The sequence below is a fragment of the Haliotis rubra genome, unplaced genomic scaffold (assembly GCF_003918875.1).
Source record: "Haliotis rubra isolate DU_JTF1 unplaced genomic scaffold, ASM391887v1 Scf1008, whole genome shotgun sequence".
NCBI lineage: Eukaryota > Metazoa > Mollusca > Gastropoda > Lepetellida > Haliotidae > Haliotis > Haliotis rubra.
This window is the reverse complement of record NW_025764902.1, coordinates 322,518-341,569: the sequence shown is the minus strand read 5'-3', so window position 1 is coordinate 341,569 and position 19,052 is coordinate 322,518. Positions and strand designations below refer to the sequence as shown.

Here is a 19,052-nt window from a genome sequence, read left to right as displayed (position 1 = left end):
GAGAACAACAAATCCAACAGTGAGAACAACAAATCCCCAACAGTGAGAACAACAAATCCCAACAGTGAGAATCGGAATAAACTTCAACAGTGAGCAACAATCCTCAATCCCAACATGAGAACAACAACCTTCAACAGTGAGAAACAACAACATGAGAACAACAGTGAGAACAGCAACAACATCTCAACAGTGAGAACAACAACCCAACAGTGAGAACAACAACAACCCTTCAACAGTGAGAGCAACAACCCCAACAGTGAGAACAACAAATCCCCAACAGTGAGAACAACAAACCCCAACAGTGAGAACAACAAAGGATCTCAACAGTGGAGAACAACAAATCTCAACAGCGAGAACAACAAATCCCAACAGTGAGAACAACAAATCCTCAACAGTGAGAGCAACAGATCCCAATGAGAAACAACAAATCCCAACAGTGAGAACAACAAATCCCCAACAGTGAGAACAACAAATTCAACAGTGAGAACAACAATCCAACAGTGAGAATCCCAACAACAATCTCCACAGTGAGGAATCAACAATCCCAACAGTGAGAATCCAACAACTCACAACATGAGAAAACACAAATCCCAACAGTGAGAACAACAACCTCAACAGTGAGAACAACAAATCTCAACAGTGAGAATCAATCAACAACAGGAGAACAACAACCTCAACAGTGAGAGCAACAACCAACAGTGAGAACAACAACCAACAGGAGAACAACAACCCCAACAGTGAGAATCAACAACAACCCAACAGTGAGAATCAACCAACAGGAGAACAACACAACAGTCAGAGAACAACAACCCAAACAATCAACCCCACAAGCAACAACCCAACAGTGAGAATCAACCCCACAGGAGAACAACAACCAACAGTGAACAACAACCCCAACAGTGAGACAACCAACAGAGGAGACACAACCCCAACAGTGAGAATCCCACAACATCCAACAAGGAGAACAACAACCAACCAACAGAACAACAACCAACACAGGAGAAACAACCCCAACAGTGAGGAACAACCCCAACAGTGGAGAACAACAACCCCAACAGTGGAGAACAACAACCCCAACAGGAGAACAACAACCAACAGAATCACCCCAACAATCGAACAACAGGAGACAACAACAACAACAACCCCAACAGTGAGAACAACAAATCAGGAGAACAACCACACAGTGAGCAACAACCCCAACAGTGAGAACAACAACACAGTGGAATCAACCCCAACAGTGGAGAACAACAACCCAACAGAACAACAACCACATGGAATCAACAACCCCACAGTGAGCAACAACCCCAACAGTGAGAACAACAACCCCAACAGTGAGGAACAACAACCCCAACAGTGAGAACAACAACCCCACACAGTGGAACAACAGCAACAACAGAATCAATCAACCCACAACAACAACAACCAACAGTGAGGAACAACCCCAACAGTGAGACAAGAACCAACACAGTGAGAATCAACAACCCCAACAGTGAGACAACAACCCCAACAGTGGAGGACCAACAACCCGAATCAACCTGAACAGTCAACAACCAACAGTGAGAACAACAACTTCAACAGGAGAACAACAACCCCAACAGTGAGAGCAACAACCCACACAGTGAGAATCAACCCCAACAGAGAGACAACAACCCAACAGGAGAGCAACAACCCAACAGTGAGCAACAACCCCAACAGTGAGAATCCCCAACAATCAATCAACCCCAACAGGAACAACAACCCCACAGGAGAACAACCCCTCAACAGGAGAGAACAACAACCCAACAGGAGAACAACAACCCAACAGTGAGAACAACAACCCCAATCAACAGAGAGACAACCCCAACAGTGGAGAAACAACCCCAACAGGAGAACAACAACCCCAACAGTGAGAACAACAACCCCAACAGTGACCCAACAACCCCACAGTGAGGAACAACCAACAGTGAGAACAACCCCAACAACCAATCAACGAGAACAACAACCAACAGTGAGACAACAACCCCACAGTGAGAACAACAACCCCAACAGTGAGAACAACAACCCCAACAGTGAGAATCAACAACCCCAACAGTGAGAGCAACAACCCCAACAGTGAGAATCAACAATCCCAACATGAGAACAACAACCCCACAGTGAGCAACAACCCCAACAGTGAGAACAACAACCCACAGTGAGAACAATCAACCCCACAGTGAGACAACAACCCAACAACAGAATCCCACAACAGTGAGAATCAACCCCAACAGTGAGAACAACAACCCCAACAGTGGAGAACAACAACCAAGGAGTGAGAGCAACAACCCCAACAGTGAGAAAAGGAATCAACAACAACCAACCCCAACATGGAGAACAACAACCAGACAACCCCAACAGTGAGAACAGTGAGAACAACAACCTCAACAGTGGAGAACAACCCAACAGTGAGAACAACCCAACAGTGAGAACAACAACCAACAGTGAGAATAACAACATCCAACAGTGAGAAACCCAACAGAAGAGAATCAACCCCACAGTGAGAAACAACAAATCTCAACAGCGAGACAACAAATTCAACAGTGAGAACAACAACCAACAGAGGAACAGTCAAGGAAACAACAATAAACCCAACAGTGAGAACAACACCACAGTGGAGAACAAACCCCAACAGTGAGAATCAACAAATCTCCCACAGTGAGAACAACCCCAACAGTGAGAACAACAACAGTGAGAACAACAAATCCCCACAGTGAGAGCAACAACCAACAAGAATCCCCAACAGTGAGAGAAATAAATAGCAACAACCAACAGTGGAGAACAACAACCCCAACAGTGAGAGAACAATAAATCAACAGAAAATAAATTTAACAACAGAATAGTGAGAACAACAACCCAACAGTGGAGAGTAACAACAACCCCAATAAATGAGGAATCAACAAATGTGAGGAACAACAACCCAAACAGTGAGCAATCCAATAGTGAACGAACAACCAACAGTGAGAACAACAAACAGTGGAGAACAACAACAGTGAGAACAACAAATCCAACAGAGAACAACAAATCCCAACAGTGAGAGCAACAAATCCCCAACAGTGAGAACAACAACCAACAGTGAGAACAACAACCCCAACAGTGAGACAACAATCCCAACAGTGAGAGCAACAAATCCCAACAGTGAGAGCAACAAATCCCAACAGGAGCAACAACCCAGTGAGAACAACAACCCCAACAGTGAGAGCAACAAACCTCAACAGTGAGAACAACAACCAACAGTGAGAACAACAAATCCCAACAGTGAGAGCCAAACAACCTCAACAGTGAGAACAACAAATCCAACAGTGAGAACAACAAATCCCAACAGTGAGAACAACAACTCCCAACAGCGAGAAACAACAAATCCCCCAACAGTGAGAACAACAAATCCCAACAGTGAGAACAACAACTTAATATGAGAACAACAACCCCAAATTGACCCCAACAGTGAGAATAAACAAATCCTTAACAGTGAGAACAACAAATCCAATAGTGGAGGAACAACAAATCCCAACAGTAGAACAGAATCCTCAATAGCGAGAACAAATAGTGAGAACAAACAAATAGTGAGGAACAAATAACAGTGGAATGAACAACAAGAATAACAAATCCTCAGTGAGAACAACACCAACAGTGAGAGTAAATAAAGCGAGTACAACAAACTTCAATAGTGGAGAATGAATAGTGGAGAACAACAAACTTAAATCCTCAGCGAGAACCAACAAATAACATAGAGAACAACAAATTCAATAGTGAGAACAACAAAAACAGCGAAACAACAACTAACGCGAATAGTGAGAGCAATAAATAAACAACAACTTAATAGTGAGAAATATGAATATCCTGAAATAGTGAGAACAACAAATCTAAATAGTGGAGAGAAATAAATTCAACAGTGGAGAATAAATGGAGGAAATAACTTAAATAGTGCAACAAATAAATAGTGGAGAATGGAATAAATAGTGGAGAATAACAAATAAATAGTGAGAGGAATAGAAATGGAATAGTGGAATGAGTGGAATGGAATAGGAATAAATAAATAGTGAGAATGGAATAGAATAAAATGGAATAGTGAGAATAAATGAAATCAATATGAGAATAAATAAAGTGGAATAATGGATGGAATAGAATAGTGAATAGTGAGAATAAATCTCAAATAGCGAGAACAACAAATAAATAGTGAATAACAAATCAACAGTGAGAACAACAAATCTCAACAGCGAGAACAACAAATCCTCAACAACAGTGAGAACAACAAATCCCAACAGCGAGAACAACAAATCCTCAACAGCGAGAGAACAACAAATCTCAACAGTGAGAGCAACAAATCCTCGGAACAGTGAGAAATCAACAAATCCTTCAATAGTGAGAACAACAACTTCAACAGTGAGAACAAATCTCAACAAATCAACAAATTCAACAGCGAGAGCAACAAATCTCAACAGGAGAACAACAAACTTCAACAGTCAGAACAACAAATCTCAACACAGCGAGAGCAACAAATCTCAACAGTGAGAACAACAACCCCAACAGGAGAACAACAAATCTCAACAGCGAGAACAACAAATCTCAAATACAGTGAGAGCAACAAATTTCAACAGTGAGAACAACAAATCTAAACAGTGTGAGAACAACAAATCTCAACAGTGAGAACAACAAATCTCAACAGAGTGAGAGCAACAAAGTGCTGGCTAACAATTCATGTTTCAAACCTTACACAATGTTTCATGCCATTAGAATGATGTTAGCTAGGACTCACGGGATGGGACTCAACCCCAGAATATACAGAATCTGTACTTTAACTAAGAGAAATTGTTATCCCAAATACATGTATACACTGGCCATATTCTAAATGTGCATGGTGCATCTTACACTTTTATCTTATGAATCGTATTTCTACATTTACTGCACTTTTTGTTTTTTGCTTCCTGGAGAACTAGTATCAGCTAGAGATTTTGTTCGGCGAACATTCAGCTTTAGCCACTGTTTTATAGAAACTTCAGTGTGTCATTACGTGTGAACGTATGTCAGCGACGGCGAGACAGGGCCTCGTGATTATCTAAAGGTCATATCGATACGCCCATGAACCTTACCTCTCAAGGTAAAGCAGAAATCGATAGACATCTATCTGATATACTTGGTCTGCGGCGAACCTGAGCAAGACGTTAGGTGTACATCTTGATAATATCTGGCGTAATTGTTGCATAATCGCAGTATGTTATAATATGTGAATAATGTGAACAGAACCACATGAGAACGAAAGAGATAAAAATACGTACCAGCAAAAGAGGAAAACATTGCAGGGTCCAGGCCCCGCACGCATAACGTGTATCCAGGAGAGATAGTCATACGACCTGTGTTTTGTAATCTGAGTTACATGGTGCTCAGTCACTGTATGAATAACTGAGCATTCCGTTATGTTACGCCAGTTTCCAATGAGCGTTCCGAAATAGCCGTTACCAGTAGAATATGCCACAATAGCAACAACCTCTGAACAGCATATCTCTCAACTGATGTAGCTAACGTCATATGCTAATAGACTGCCATTACATGCAATCTGGTCAGATTATGAGCATGCCATATAGATAGCAAGATACAGAACAGACTGTATACCCTCTCATAACACCCAGATGTACGTTAATACTATGTTCAAATAGAATAGATAGCAACACAGAACAGACTGTATACCCTCTCATAAAACACCCAGATGCACGTAATACTATGTTCAATAGATAGCAACATTGAACAGAGCTGTATAATTCTCTCATAACACCCAGATGTACGTTAATACAGACTGTATGTCTCATAACACCCAGATAGCAACACAGAACAGAGGCTGTATACCCTCAAAACACCCAGATCGCTAGTACACGTTCCAACAGACTGTGACGTTACCCTCTCATAACATTCTGTACGCTTACTCATAATAGATAGGCAGGTAGGTGTATATAGACACTACTTGTTTCTACATATAAGAAATCCACATGAAATCCATGTGCCTTAGTTTCCACAAGAATCTAAAACAAACTCCAATGACGAATTGAAACATGTATTACTTATTGAACCATTATACGATGACGACATATTAAAAGTCAAATCAAATACCTTCTCAGAGCAGATGGAGACGCCGTCAGGGTGCGTACCTGCGGAACGTGATTGAAGTCCACCTGTTCGATACCTGGCCCACACACATCTAACCCGGGCTATCGTCAAGTAATTTCGTTGTACTAAATATAGTCACGGTCGGTCATGACGTGATCATGATAACACAATGCAGGTAAACAGGTGAGTTTTGTGGCGCGTGCTCCCCCGAATTGCATTTCCCTTTATACTTGAAACGTTGGAGCGCAAGGCGGCCCGTCAGCAGGGCAATTCTTCACATCTCCTCTTCAGGAAGAAATCTCTGACAGTATTGAGAGTCGACATTCTTTAACATTCACATTCAGTAAAACTCATCAACGATAGGCTCTCAATATATTTGCACCATTATCTTAACAATCCTTTTTACTGATATGGAAGGGTGGCTGAATAAATTTGAGTCGAACCCTACAGTATACTCGCCAGTGCGTAAATCGCCAAGCAACGAGATCTCAGTAACCTGTGGCTGGCCTAAATTAAATGGTAGTAGAGTGACAGGGCATGCATCGCTACAACGAGACCTCAGTACCCCATGGCTGGCTTGTAATGGTAGGGGAGGACAGGGCATGTAATCGTACAACGAGACCCCAGGAGCCCATGCCTCAGGCGTAATCGTGTAGGGGGAGGACAGGGCATGCAATCGCTAACAACGAGACCCATCAGGTAACGCAGAGGAGGACATGCCTACAACGCTTAAGTGGCTAATCGTAGGGGAGTGACAGGTTTCACTTGGTTTGTGCAGGTCATCGTGTCCCCGATTCTGTAGATCGGATGCTCATGATGTCAGGCCACTTGGGTGTCCCGTGCTGCTGACTTTGCCTGTGCCTGTGTCTGAGCTTATGTGTCTGTCTGTGTTTGTGCCTGTGTCTGTGATGCATTATGCCTTCATGTCTCTCTCTGTGCCTGTGCCTGTGCCAGTGTCTGAGTTTCTGCATGTGCCTCTGTGTCTGTGGAGTGTTGGAGTCTGTGCCTGTGTCTGTCTGTCTCTGCCTATATTTATGCCTTTCTGAGCCCTGTGTTCACAGTGCATGTGTCTGTGCCTGCGTGCCTGTGCCCTTTGTCTGTGTCAGTGCCCTTGCCTGTTCCCATGTGTCTGTGTCCGTGAATGTGTCTGCCTTTGTCTGTGTCTGTATATGTCTGTGCCTGTGTTTGTTCCTATATCTGTGTCTGTGTCTTTGCCTGTGCATGCCTTTGTCTGTTGTCTCTGCCTGTGTCTGTTTTGTGTCTGTGTTTATGACTGTACATGTGTTCTGTTCTGTGTTTGTGACTGTGTCTGTGTATGCGCCTGTGTTCTTGATTAGTGTCTGTGCTTGTGTCTGCTAAGTGTTTGCAAATCTGTCGTGTGTCTGTGCCCGTGTCTGTGTCTGTGCTCTGTGTCTGTGTTTGCATGACTGCGTCTGTGCCTGTGCCTGTACTTATGACTGTGTCTGGTGTCTGTGCCTCTGTCTGCTGTATGCTTAAGTCTGTGCTTGTGTCTGTGCTCACGCGTTTGTCTGTGCTTTGTGTCCTCTGTGCCTTGTGTCTGTCTCTGTCTGTCAATGATCTGCGCGTGTCTGTGCCTTGCAAGTGTTTGTGTTTGTGTCTGTGCCTGTGTCTGTGTCTAGTGTGTGTGTTCGTGCCCTGTGCCTGTGCTTGTGTAACCGTGCCTGTGTGTGTCTGTGTCTGTGCTCTGTATGTGTGTCTGTGTCTCTGTCTGTGTCTGTGCCTTTGTCTGTGTGCAGTGTCTGTGTCTGTCTGTGTTCCAGTGTCTGTCTGTGTCTGTGCCTGTGTCTGTGTACTGTGCCAAAAGGCTGCCTGTGTCTGTGCTGTGTCTGTGCTGCATGTCTGTTTCTGTTCATGTGTGTTCTTGCTTATGTGTTTGTCTGTGTCTGTGCCTGTGTCTGTGTTTGTCTGCCTGTGTCTGTGCCTGTGTCTGTGTCTGTGTCTGTCTGTGCCTGTGTCCGTGTGTGCCTGTCTGTGTCTGTGTCTGTGCCTGTGCCTGTGTCTGTGTCTGTGTCTGTCTGTGTCTGTGTCTGTGTGCATGTGCCTGTCTGTCTGTGTGTGTCTGTGTCTGTGTGTCTGTGTGTGTGTGTGTGCCTGTGTCTGTCTGTGTGCCTGTGTGTGCTGCGTCTGTGTCTGTGTGTGTGTGTCTGTGCCTGTGTCTGTGTCTGTCTGTGTCTGTTCATGTGTTCGTATGTCTGTCTGTGTCTGTGTCTGTCTGTGCCTGTCTGTGTCTGTGCCTGTGTCTGTGCATGTCTGTGCTCTGTGTCTGTCTGTGTCTGTGTCTGTGTGCCTGTGCCTCTGTTTCGTACCTGTCTGTGTTCTGTCTGTGCCTGTGTCTCTGTCTGTGTGTCTGTGTCTGTGTCTGTCTGTGTCTGTGTCTGTCTGTGCCTGTGTCTGTGTCTCTTTGCAGTGTCTGTGTCTGCCTGTGTCTTTGCCTGTGTCAGTGTATGTGGTATTGATACTTTCAAGAAACATTATTTGTGCTGTCAGCCGTAATGATTGTACCCATTATTCAGCTGTGAGTTCATTCATTTTTTAATCTAAACAAGAGATTGCCCGCGTCCTCGATTGGCATGCTGGGAACTGGAACAAGTCACAGTTTCACAGTCTGTGGCTAGCAGACTATAGAACATGTTCCAGCACAACCAAAATGTTGACGATCGACTCCGTTCGAGACGTCCAGATCGACAAGAGTACAGAATCCGTTGTTCCGAAACCAGGCTCTACGAAATGATTTCAGCTCCAGCAAACTTAGACTATTGGTGTACAAGTTACGGGTCATAGAAATAGTGCATCTACTTGCTCGAAATGTGCTGCATCTATATCATTTTGTCAGCAGTCGTCCAGGATGTACACATCTCAACTGATCACTTGTTACGTTTTCAGATGAGTCTATATTAAGACTGGACTTTACTTTGACAGGCAAGTCTGACAAGGAACGGAGCGCTCGCCGTGCACAAATTATCAATTTTCACCTTCGGCAGCGAAACACGGAATGTTATAGCCATCAAACAGTTAAGACATCTCCCCATTGAACATTGGGAATGACAGGGAGATGTCAAGGTCAACGTCACAGGGCGCCGACAGGTTGGCTGAACTTGGCCAGGCACTGCAAGAAGAGTTGGACTGACCCATGCGCAGTGTGATTGATAAATTGTAATATTGTATCGAGCGACGTTTAAATGCCTGCTAACTACCCTGTTTGGGTTTCGTTGGCTCTGTCAACACTTAGCATTAAACTAAGTTAATTCGCCATCTACATACAGGGAAACATGGCCAAGTTTCCACGTTCAAAAAATGCAAACACAAGGAAATTGATAACAAATTAATTATTTATATCGTACACTAATATTTCCGTGTAACACCATGTTGCGCAGGAGGTTGGTTGTTTGTTGTATAACGCTGCACCCAGCAGTAGTCCAGCTATATGGCGGCGGTCTGTAAATAATCGAGTCTGGACAAAACAATCCAGTGATCAACAGCATGAGCATCGATCTACGCAACTGGGAGACAATGACATGCGTCAACAAAGTCAGCAAGCTTGACCACCCGATCCCGTTAGTCGCCTCTTACGACAAGCATGGGTTACTGAAGACCATTTTTAGCTACTTCGCGTGGTCTCCACAGGAAGGAAATTACCAAATAGTAATAGAAACGTGACAATTCAATACAAAAATATGTTTCCAGTGAACGATTGATTGAGAAACATTTACATACAGTGAAGCTTGAAGTTACATAGCGGCAGTCAGAAATATTCCTGACATATTTGTCTTCAACACGTGACGTATACAAGACGACAAACTTTAATTAAAATACATTTAAACTTCTTAAACAATTTCACTTTTCATGCAGTTCGCAAACGTCAGTAAACTAGTTGGACCTGCGTACATAAGCTAGGTTTTTAGAACGATATTTACACACATCATACCACATTGTCCTGTAAGCGATGTTTGATGAAGTTAAGAGGGGTAAAATGTAAAACAAATAATAGGATAACTTACTATCGCTTAACATCACTGACAAGCGCTCCACAGCGTGTAGTTTGTCCTGACATAAAGATGTACTAAACTGATCATTGGTTGTGAGGATATAAACATCACTGACAAGGTTACTAAGCTCCACAGCGTGTAGTTTGTCCTGACATAAAGATGTACTAAACTGATCATTGGTTGTGAGGATATAAACATCACTGACAAGGTTACTAAGCTCCGTACTCGAGAGCCCGGGTTCTTCCAGACAACAGGTATGTACATACCTATATTTAACTTTCTTTAAACATTACGGTTTGAGATATGAGTAAAATCAGGGCAGAGCTTTTCTACTTTTAATTCTTCTGAAGTTTCATTTCAAATCATTTTCCCCTGAAGGGCGTTTCCCATTGTAATTATGCATCGAAAGACCTTCCCAGAACCACCAGTGAATGCTGCAAGCCTACTAAGTCATCATTGTTTAGCAGGGATATCAGCTTATATAATCAACAGGTCTTAGTATACACTGACCATGAGCATAAAAACGCCGACTTTTCCTACTCTGTGTGGACGTGGATTCCATTTCACGGGGCAGTAGATCAAACGAAGAGTTACATAATTACATCGTCATTACTCATATCAATACCTTTTCAAAAAGATTTGTTTCTAAGCATGGAGTAGAAGTTGTCAGCAACAGCAGGAAGTCCCCGTTGTCCTCCATCTGCAACGTCATAAACGTCACCCGCTACAGCAGCAGCTTCACCTCCATAGCCCCGCAGCAGCTCCCTCCAGATGACCTTGACCCAGAAGCCAGGGTCATGTCTGTCAGTGGAATATCAGTATACCATTCCAGCTCCTGTACAGTGGCACCGCTCATCTCGGCAACGTTGCTGCACATCTCTGTTTTGTTGGTGACACTGTGAAGTAAGAGTGAGGAGTGAGTATGGTTTTACACCGACTTTTGCAATATCCCAGCAATATCACTGCAGGGTACACCATAAATGGGCGTCACACACTGTACCAATGTGGGGAATCGAGCCCGGTCTTCGGCATGACGAGCGGACGCTTTAACCACTAGGCTACCCCCACCGCCCCTAGTGAAGTAAGAATAATATAAGCACATGTCATTAGCATCCAAATCTACATAAACATGAGAATAGTCAAACATTGGTTTCCAGGTATTGTAGTATTATATTATGGGTATTATTTAGTGATAAGAGTAGTAACCTATAAACAGACTTATCGGTTCGAATTACATGACCCTAGACATTCACATTTAATAAACAGAAATATTGTTGTTCCGTCCTTTAAACATTTTAATTTAGAGCTCGGGGAACGTTTAGAACAGTACGATCAGTTCAGTTCTTATGATGAAGAAAATGGTTTGATTGTAAGGAGCCATAGTGACAAGTGGTTGGACGGACTCAACACAGCAAAATGCAGACAGTAATGATCAGTTCAGTTTATAATGAAGAAAGGGTTTGATTGTAGGAGCTGCAGTGAAGTGGTGGAGGGACTCAACACAGCAACATGCAGACAGTACGATCAGTTCAGTTTATGATGAAGAAAGGGTTTGATTGTAGGAGCTATAGTGACAAGTGGTGGGACGGACTCAACACAGCAACATGCAGACAGTACATGATCAGTTCAGTGGATGAAGAAAATGTTTGATTGTAGGGAGCTATAGTGACAAATGGTGGGACGGACTCAACACAGCAACATGCAGACAGTACGATCAGTTCAGTTTATGATGAAGAAAGGGTTTGATTGTAGGAGCTATAGTGACAAGTGGTGGACGGGACTCAACACAGCAACATGCAGACAGTACGATCAGTTCAGTTTATGATGAAGAAAGGGTTTGATTGTAGGAGCTATAGTGACAAGTGGTGGAGGGACTCAACACAGCAACATGCAGACAGTACGATCAGTTCAGTTTATGATGAAGAAAAGGGTTTGATTGTAGGAGCTATAGTGACAAGTGGTGGGAGGGACTCAACACAGCAACATGCAGACAGTACGATCAGTTCAGTTTATGATGAAGAAAGGGTTTGATTGTAGGGAGCTATAGTGACAAGTGGTGTGAGGGACTCAACACAGCAACATGCAGACAGTAATGATCAGTTCAGTTTATGATGAAGAAAAGGGTTTGATTGTAGGGAGCCATAGTGACAAGTGGTGGGAGGGACTCAACACAGCAACATGCAGACAGTAATGATCAGTTCAGTTTATGATGAAGAGGACTCAACACAGCAAAATGCAGACAGTAATGATCAGTTCAGTTTATGATGAAGAAAATGTTTGATTGTAAGGAGCTGTAGTGACAAGTGGTGGACGGACTCAACACAGCAACATGCAGACAGTACATTACAGAGCAGCTGATGTCAGGAACGACACCTCACGTCATCGTGGTAGGACCCCAACGTTATCGTCACTAACTGCGACATTCACGTTAGTGTCAGTTCTTGCGATAAACAATGCGAGGACGCGGGCACTCACGCACCTGTTCTGCCTTAAGCGTTGACAATACTTGCAGCACAAGACCAGGAAGATGATTAAGAAAACTCCGACAGTCCCACAGATAGTCCCACTGTAGTACCTGACAAAACAAGTTAATTAATATAAATAACTCGTTCCCTGGGAGAACATTGAACAGAATCAGCTGGAGATACTTAAAATTCTAATTTACAATTACGCAAAAAATCTATTGTAAACAACAAAGAGTGACACTTAATACTGCTTGTGTTTGTTGTTTGTGTCATAAATTTTGCCTTTGAGTATAGTTCCTGAATACAATGCACTAAGGGTAGGAGTGTCATTTCTCCGTGGACTCAAAGCCCTGGGGAGTATACAACATAGTCTTCATGATAGAAGAATAACCAAGTTGTACCTACCAGCTTTACAGCCAGTCCTGTAGTAGGAGTCTACACATCCAGACACACAGGATGACCCCAGCTGACAATATCCTCCATCACAACCACCTGACATGCTGTACAGCTACCTCCTGACTGTCACATGGTATGTTGCACCCAATGCCAGAATAACCTGGCACACAACCATCAGTACAGTTATCGCTAGCATGTTCTGACAGCACGCATTTGTTATTCCTACAGTTCCGGCTGCAGGTAGACTTACATTGTCGATCATAATACCCAGTGTCACACTCAGAGAGGCAATCCCCTGTCTCTCTGTCACAGTCTGAACAGTGATGGGTGTAATGGCATGGAACAGCTGAAAGTAATTGTGAAGATATTATTTCATTGTTTTGCGTAATGGCAATAAAGAGTTTGTTCTTCAACAAAACACAGGATACTTAACTATAGCAAATGAGTTACAAGACCTATAATACCTGAACATTCAGCGGTACAGAGTGGTGGTTGTTCCTATGATTTTGATTTTTCTTTGTTCTTGTTCTTGTTTAACACTGCACACACCTATATATGGCAGCGCTCTGTACACCATCGTGTCTGGACCATACAATCCAATGATGAACGGTATGAACATCTATCAACGCAATTAGGATACGATGACATGTGTCAACCAAGTCAGCGAGCCTGACCACCTGATCCCGTTAGTCCCGTTAGAACAAGCATGGGTTGCTGAAGACCATTTCTAACCCGGATATTCACGGGATCTAATCTTAATACAGATAAGCAATATTTGTACGGTTTTGAAGCACTACAAAATTGTTGGGAGCAGGACAAAAGCCACGCGGACAAAAACACCCCAAAATTGGGTATAATCGAGTCCACGAAGTATGGAGCAGGGTGTAGCATGTTGGGTTCCAACCTGTGACCCTACCCCAACGAGGAGGTCGAACCTTTGTTTTAGCTTAGTCAGATGAGGTGAGGTGAAATTGGGTTTAACGTCGTGCTTGAGAATATTTCGCCTCACATGACATGCATGTGTATGTGTATGTGTGGCTGCTTGTACTAGCTGGTGTTACAGCTACTAGCACACTGAGATACCATGCACAGTGAAGCATGAATACCCCACTCAGACACATTATACTGATTCCGAGCCGACCAGTCCTTGTTGTACCCATTAATGCCGAGCGTCAGGCAGGACCAACAAGTACCATATTTTAACGTCTTTGGTATGACGCGCTCGGGGATCGAACCCGCGACCTTACGCTCTCCGGGCGGACGCTCTAACCACTACACCACGGAGGCGGTCAGCTAGTCAGGACATCATCGTTGTATAAGTGAAGCAATTTTGAATTTAATCCTAATCTCATCTTCATGTGTCAATAATGTGTCCATTGATACTCGTATTGTCTTCTTCCACATTATCCTACTAAAGTAGGGATATTAACCAATGACAATACGAGATGAACAATGGCAACAGTACAATGTCTTATCTTCTGTAGCCATTACCAAGAGGGCTGTCCACATTATCCTGACTAAAGTAGGATATTAACCAATGACAATACGAGATGAACAATGGTAACAGTACAATGTCTTACCTTCTGTAGCCATTACCAAGAGTGTTGTCCACATCCTGACTCCCAATACGAGATGAACAATGGCAACAGTACCTAAAGTAGACTAAAGTAGATATTAACCAATGACAATACGAGATGAACAATGGTAACAGTACAATGTCTTACCTTCTGTAGCCATTACCAAGAGTGCTGTCCACATTATCCTGACTAAAGAAGGGATATTAACCAATGACAATACGAGATGAACAATGGTAACAGTACAATGTCTTACCTTCTGTAGCCATTACCAAGAGTGCTGTCCACATTATCCTGACTAAAGTAGGGATATTAACCAATGACAATACGAGATGAACAATGGTAACAGTACAATGTCTTTACCTTCTGTAGCCATTACCAAGAGTGTTGTCCACATTATCCTGACTAAAGTAGGATATTAACCAATGACAATACGAGATGAACAATGGTAACAGTACAATGTTTTACCTTCTGTAGCCATTACCAAGAGTGCTGTCCACATTATGAACCAGACAGTCATTCTGTTCACTGAAACAGAACAGAACAATTAAGGATATTTTGTTAACATGCTATAATAGATCAGAATCATAACAAAACACGAAGACAAGGGGACTTAGGCAGCTTAGGGATGTGCAAGTGTATAATTCCCAGGAAGCTGAGAACATAATAATGACGGACACTGAATATGCAGCATATTGTGGAATCTAGTGGTGCATTCATATTCTCAAATGATGGTATGTAAACAACAAATCAACAAAAATAACTTTTTGAGTGGCATTTTAGAAGTTGGGAAGTACAATATAGAACAAACCTTATGGATAACAACTTCTTTTATATTCGTGAGAGTGCAAGATTCACAAATCTGACACCTCTAGTATGAAGGTTTGAACTCCAATGAACCTGCACAAAGTGAAACGTCAGTTAATAAATTATCAGCTTTTACAACAGGGAAGTACTACGTTATGGTTTCACAAGTGTATACTTCCCAAGAAATTGGCTACAAGGTTCTTACACTAATGAAAGTCTTTATGTGAAGTACTTACAATATGGTGGAATTTCTACATGGAATTCTGTTTATACTGTATACAGAAGACACTATTCAGAGCAAGAATCATCCCTATCTCCGATGTTCGATGCTGCGGCTGGCGAGCATCCAAAACCTTCTTGTGTAATCACGGCATGTTATAATGAGTAGCAACCTTCTTATTACAAAAATACACTTCCTCTTCACTACCCTATTGCCCCTAACCAGGAAGGTGAAAATCTCTGGTAGCAACAACTGTCAAACATTTCCCCAAACATTTCCGTTTTCTCACAATCTGTCCAGCTAAACGAATTTCCTGAATCTTGAATACAGAAATGTAATTTGATCTAGACTACCAGTTGTCAGACTTTTCTTTCTGCGTGATTAGATCGCTGCCTTTGTTTGTTTGCTGGGTCGATTGATGTGGGTCTGAATTCCGGATGGGACACAGCCTAACAGAAGTACAAGAATCCGTACTTTACTGAGAAGGTATAATCTCAAATATAAGATATAAGTTGTATCTGAACTGATGTGTCACTGTATGTAGGTGTGTACTGGGTATGTAGGTGTACTGGGTTGTCGCTGTATGAAGGTGTACTGGGTTGTCTCTGTATGTAGGTGTACTGGGTTGTTCCTGTATGTAGGTGCACTAGGTTGCACTGCATGTAGGTGTACTCAAGTTGTTGCTGTATGTAGGTGTACTGAGTTGTCACTGTATGAAGGTGTACTAGGTTGTCGATGTATGTTGGTGTACTGAGTTCTCGTTGTATGTGGGTGTACTGTGTTATCTCTGTTTGTAGAAGTACTTTGTTGCATGTAGGTGTACCATCTGTATGTAGGGGGCGGTGGGTGTAGTGGTTAAAGCGTTGGCTCGTCACGCCGAAGTTGTCCCCACTGTATGTAGGTGTACCCCGATATTGGTTGATATTGCTGTCACTGAATGTAGGTGTTGTTCTGTACGTAGGTCACCATTGTAGTCTGTACGTGTAATGTCGGGTTGTCACTGTATGTAGGTGTACTGGGTTGTCACTGAATGTAGGTGTAGGTGTCACTGTATGTAGGTGTACTGGGTTGTCACTGTATGTAGGTGTACTGGGTTGTCTCTGTATGTAGGTGTACTGGGTTGTATCTGTATGTAGGTGTACTGGGTTGTCACTGAATGTAAGTGTAATGTACGTAGGTGTACTTGGGTTGTCTCTGTATGTAGGTGTACTGGGTTGTCTCTGTATATAGGTGGACTGTATGTAGGTGTACTGGGTTGTCTCTGTATGTAGGTGTACTGGGTTGTCTCTGTATGTAGGTGTACTGGGTTGTCACTGTATGTAGGTGCACTGGGTTGTCTTTGTATGTAGGTGTACTTGGGTTGTCACTGAATGTAAGTGTAACTGTACGTAGGTGTACTGGGTTGTCTCTGTATGTAGGTGTACTGGGTTGTCTCTGTATGTAGCTGTAGCTGTACTGGGTTGTCTCTGCATGTAGGTGTACTGGGTTGTCTCTGCATGTAGGTGGACTGTATGTAGGTGTACTGGGTTGTCTCTGTATGTAGGTGTACTGGGTTGTCACTGTATGTAGGTGTACTGGGTTGTCTCTGTATGTAGGTGTAGCTCTGTATGTAGGTGTACTGGGTTGTCTCTGTATGTAGGTGTAGGTGTCTCTGTATGTAGGTTGTACTGGGTTGTCTGTATATAGGTGTACTGGGTTGTCTCTGTATGTAGGTGTACTGGGTTGTCTCTGTATGTGTAGGTGTACTAGGTTGTCACTGTGTAGGTGTACTGGGTTGTTCTGTATGTAGGTGTACTGGGTGGACCCCTAGGTGTACTTGTTGTACTGAGTTGTCACTGGGTTGTAGATGTACCAGGGTTGTCTCTGTATAAAGGTGTACTGGGTTGTCTCTGTATGTAAGCGTATTGGTTTGGCTCTGTATGTAATTTACTCTGTGTCTCTGGATTGTCAGATTTTTCTCCATTTCAGATGGTATGGCAAACATCCTGCATTGAAAACGTGCGCAGAAATATAATAACGTATTTTGTCAATATTCCAATTTAACATGTTTCCGTGACCATGGTTTCATAAACAAGAACGTTGTCGTCGATGGATTATGAAGGCCTACAAAATGTAAAGGGGACAGCACGGAAACTGAAAGTACAGATGTGAGGTTAAATCACGTCTTTGTCAGACAGATATAAGAAATACTTCCCTGGCTGCATCGCCATAGTAATCAATAAACCCAAGAATTCGTTCACCATGACCTTCATTACGCGGCAATCAGAAGCACTCCAACAATTGCAGACTGTCTGTGACTTACTGAGACTTGACCAGAAGTCCGAGAGGTTGATATCGTGACACATGAAACCACGTTATGCAATCCAGTGAGTGAGGGAGTGAATATGGTTTTACGCCGCTTTAGCAATACCAGCAATATCACGGCGGGGACACCAGAAATGGGCTTCACACGTTGTACCCATGTGGGATTCGAACTCGGTCTTCTGCGTGACGAGCCAATGCTTTAACCACTAGGGCTACCCCACCGCCCCTCCAGCAATATCAAAAACTGGGGACATTAAAGATGGGCTTCACACATTGTACCCGTATGGGAATCGAACCTGGGTCTTCGGCGACAACTCTGGAATTGTCCACCTTTTTAAGTGTAAAGTACTCCACCGTGAAAATACAGCAACTCATAGAGTGAGTGATTTAGCTTTACGCCCCTTTTAGCAAATATTCCAGCAATATCACGGCGGGGAACAGATGGTTTTATGCCGCTTTTAGCAATATTCCAGCAATATCACGGCGGGGAACACCAGAGTGAGAGAGTGAGTATGGTTTTACGCCGCTTTTAGCAATATTCCAGCAATATCACGGCGGGAACACCAGAAATAGGGCTTCACACATCGTGCCAATGTAAGGAATCGAACCCAGGTCTTCGGCGTGACGAGCGAACGCCATCACCACGAGACTACACCACCGCCCCAGTAACTCATAGAGACACAAGTTCGCAAGTTCATGTTCAGGGCCCTATGCATTCAATCCCCAAAGGAGCATTTACGAGTTGCTGCAATTTCGCCCTTTTAGTGAAATAAAACAATAGTATGATCCAATGCGCGACAACGGGACGAAGTGACGATGCAATAAATGGCCAAACGTCACATTGTCACTGTTGATTTTCACGTTTTGTTTCTTTTGAAAGGGCGGAACGCGACAATGTCCCTTCCTGGATTCCATACTTTAATGAAACTTCACCAAACTGTTAATGTACACAATGAGGCACATTCAGGACGTTATTCAATCTGGCTATTCATGACTGCTATCTGGGTCAATTCAACAGCTCTTACTGCAAGGTCATATGCAGCCTGACACTGAAGCTTGAACAAAACGCCCCCAATCTACGCGCGACACCGTCACTTCCTTGAACCAGGTAACATGATCCCGCAGGGGTAGGGTACCTGGCAGTTGACCGACAGAAGAGAAATATAAT

The 19,052-nt window shown here is 43.2% G+C and overlaps 1 protein-coding gene and 2 long non-coding RNA genes across 4 annotated transcripts; 1 reads left to right on the top strand and 2 right to left on the bottom strand.

Annotated features, from left to right (window-relative positions):
• Positions 1–660: 660 nt before the first annotated feature.
• LOC124268131 (GATA zinc finger domain-containing protein 14-like) lies at positions 661–2,482 on the top strand (the record flags this gene model as incomplete). Its single annotated transcript, XM_046703150.1, has 4 exons — positions 661–1,310; positions 1,729–1,885; positions 2,072–2,151; positions 2,247–2,482. Coding segments are annotated over 4 exons (1,123 nt in total), but the record flags the coding sequence as incomplete, so codon positions are not given.
• An 8,386-nt stretch (positions 2,483–10,868) lies between these two features.
• On the bottom strand, positions 10,869–13,078 carry LOC124268205. Its single transcript, XR_006896239.1, has 3 exons — positions 12,989–13,078; positions 12,598–12,693; positions 10,869–11,014 (listed from the first exon to the last, which is right to left on the bottom strand). It is a non-coding gene; the product is annotated as an uncharacterized LOC124268205 (long non-coding RNA).
• Positions 13,079–13,106: 28 nt separating this feature from the next.
• On the bottom strand, positions 13,107–18,817 carry LOC124268198. 2 transcript variants are annotated; one of them, XR_006896232.1, is made up of 3 exons: positions 18,802–18,817; positions 15,022–15,081; positions 13,107–13,325 (listed from the first exon to the last, which is right to left on the bottom strand). It is a non-coding gene; the product is annotated as an uncharacterized LOC124268198 (long non-coding RNA). The 2 variants fall into 2 exon arrangements; XR_006896230.1 differs by lacking the exon at positions 18,802–18,817 and adding an exon at positions 15,597–15,725.
• Positions 18,818–19,052: the final 235 nt, after the last annotated feature.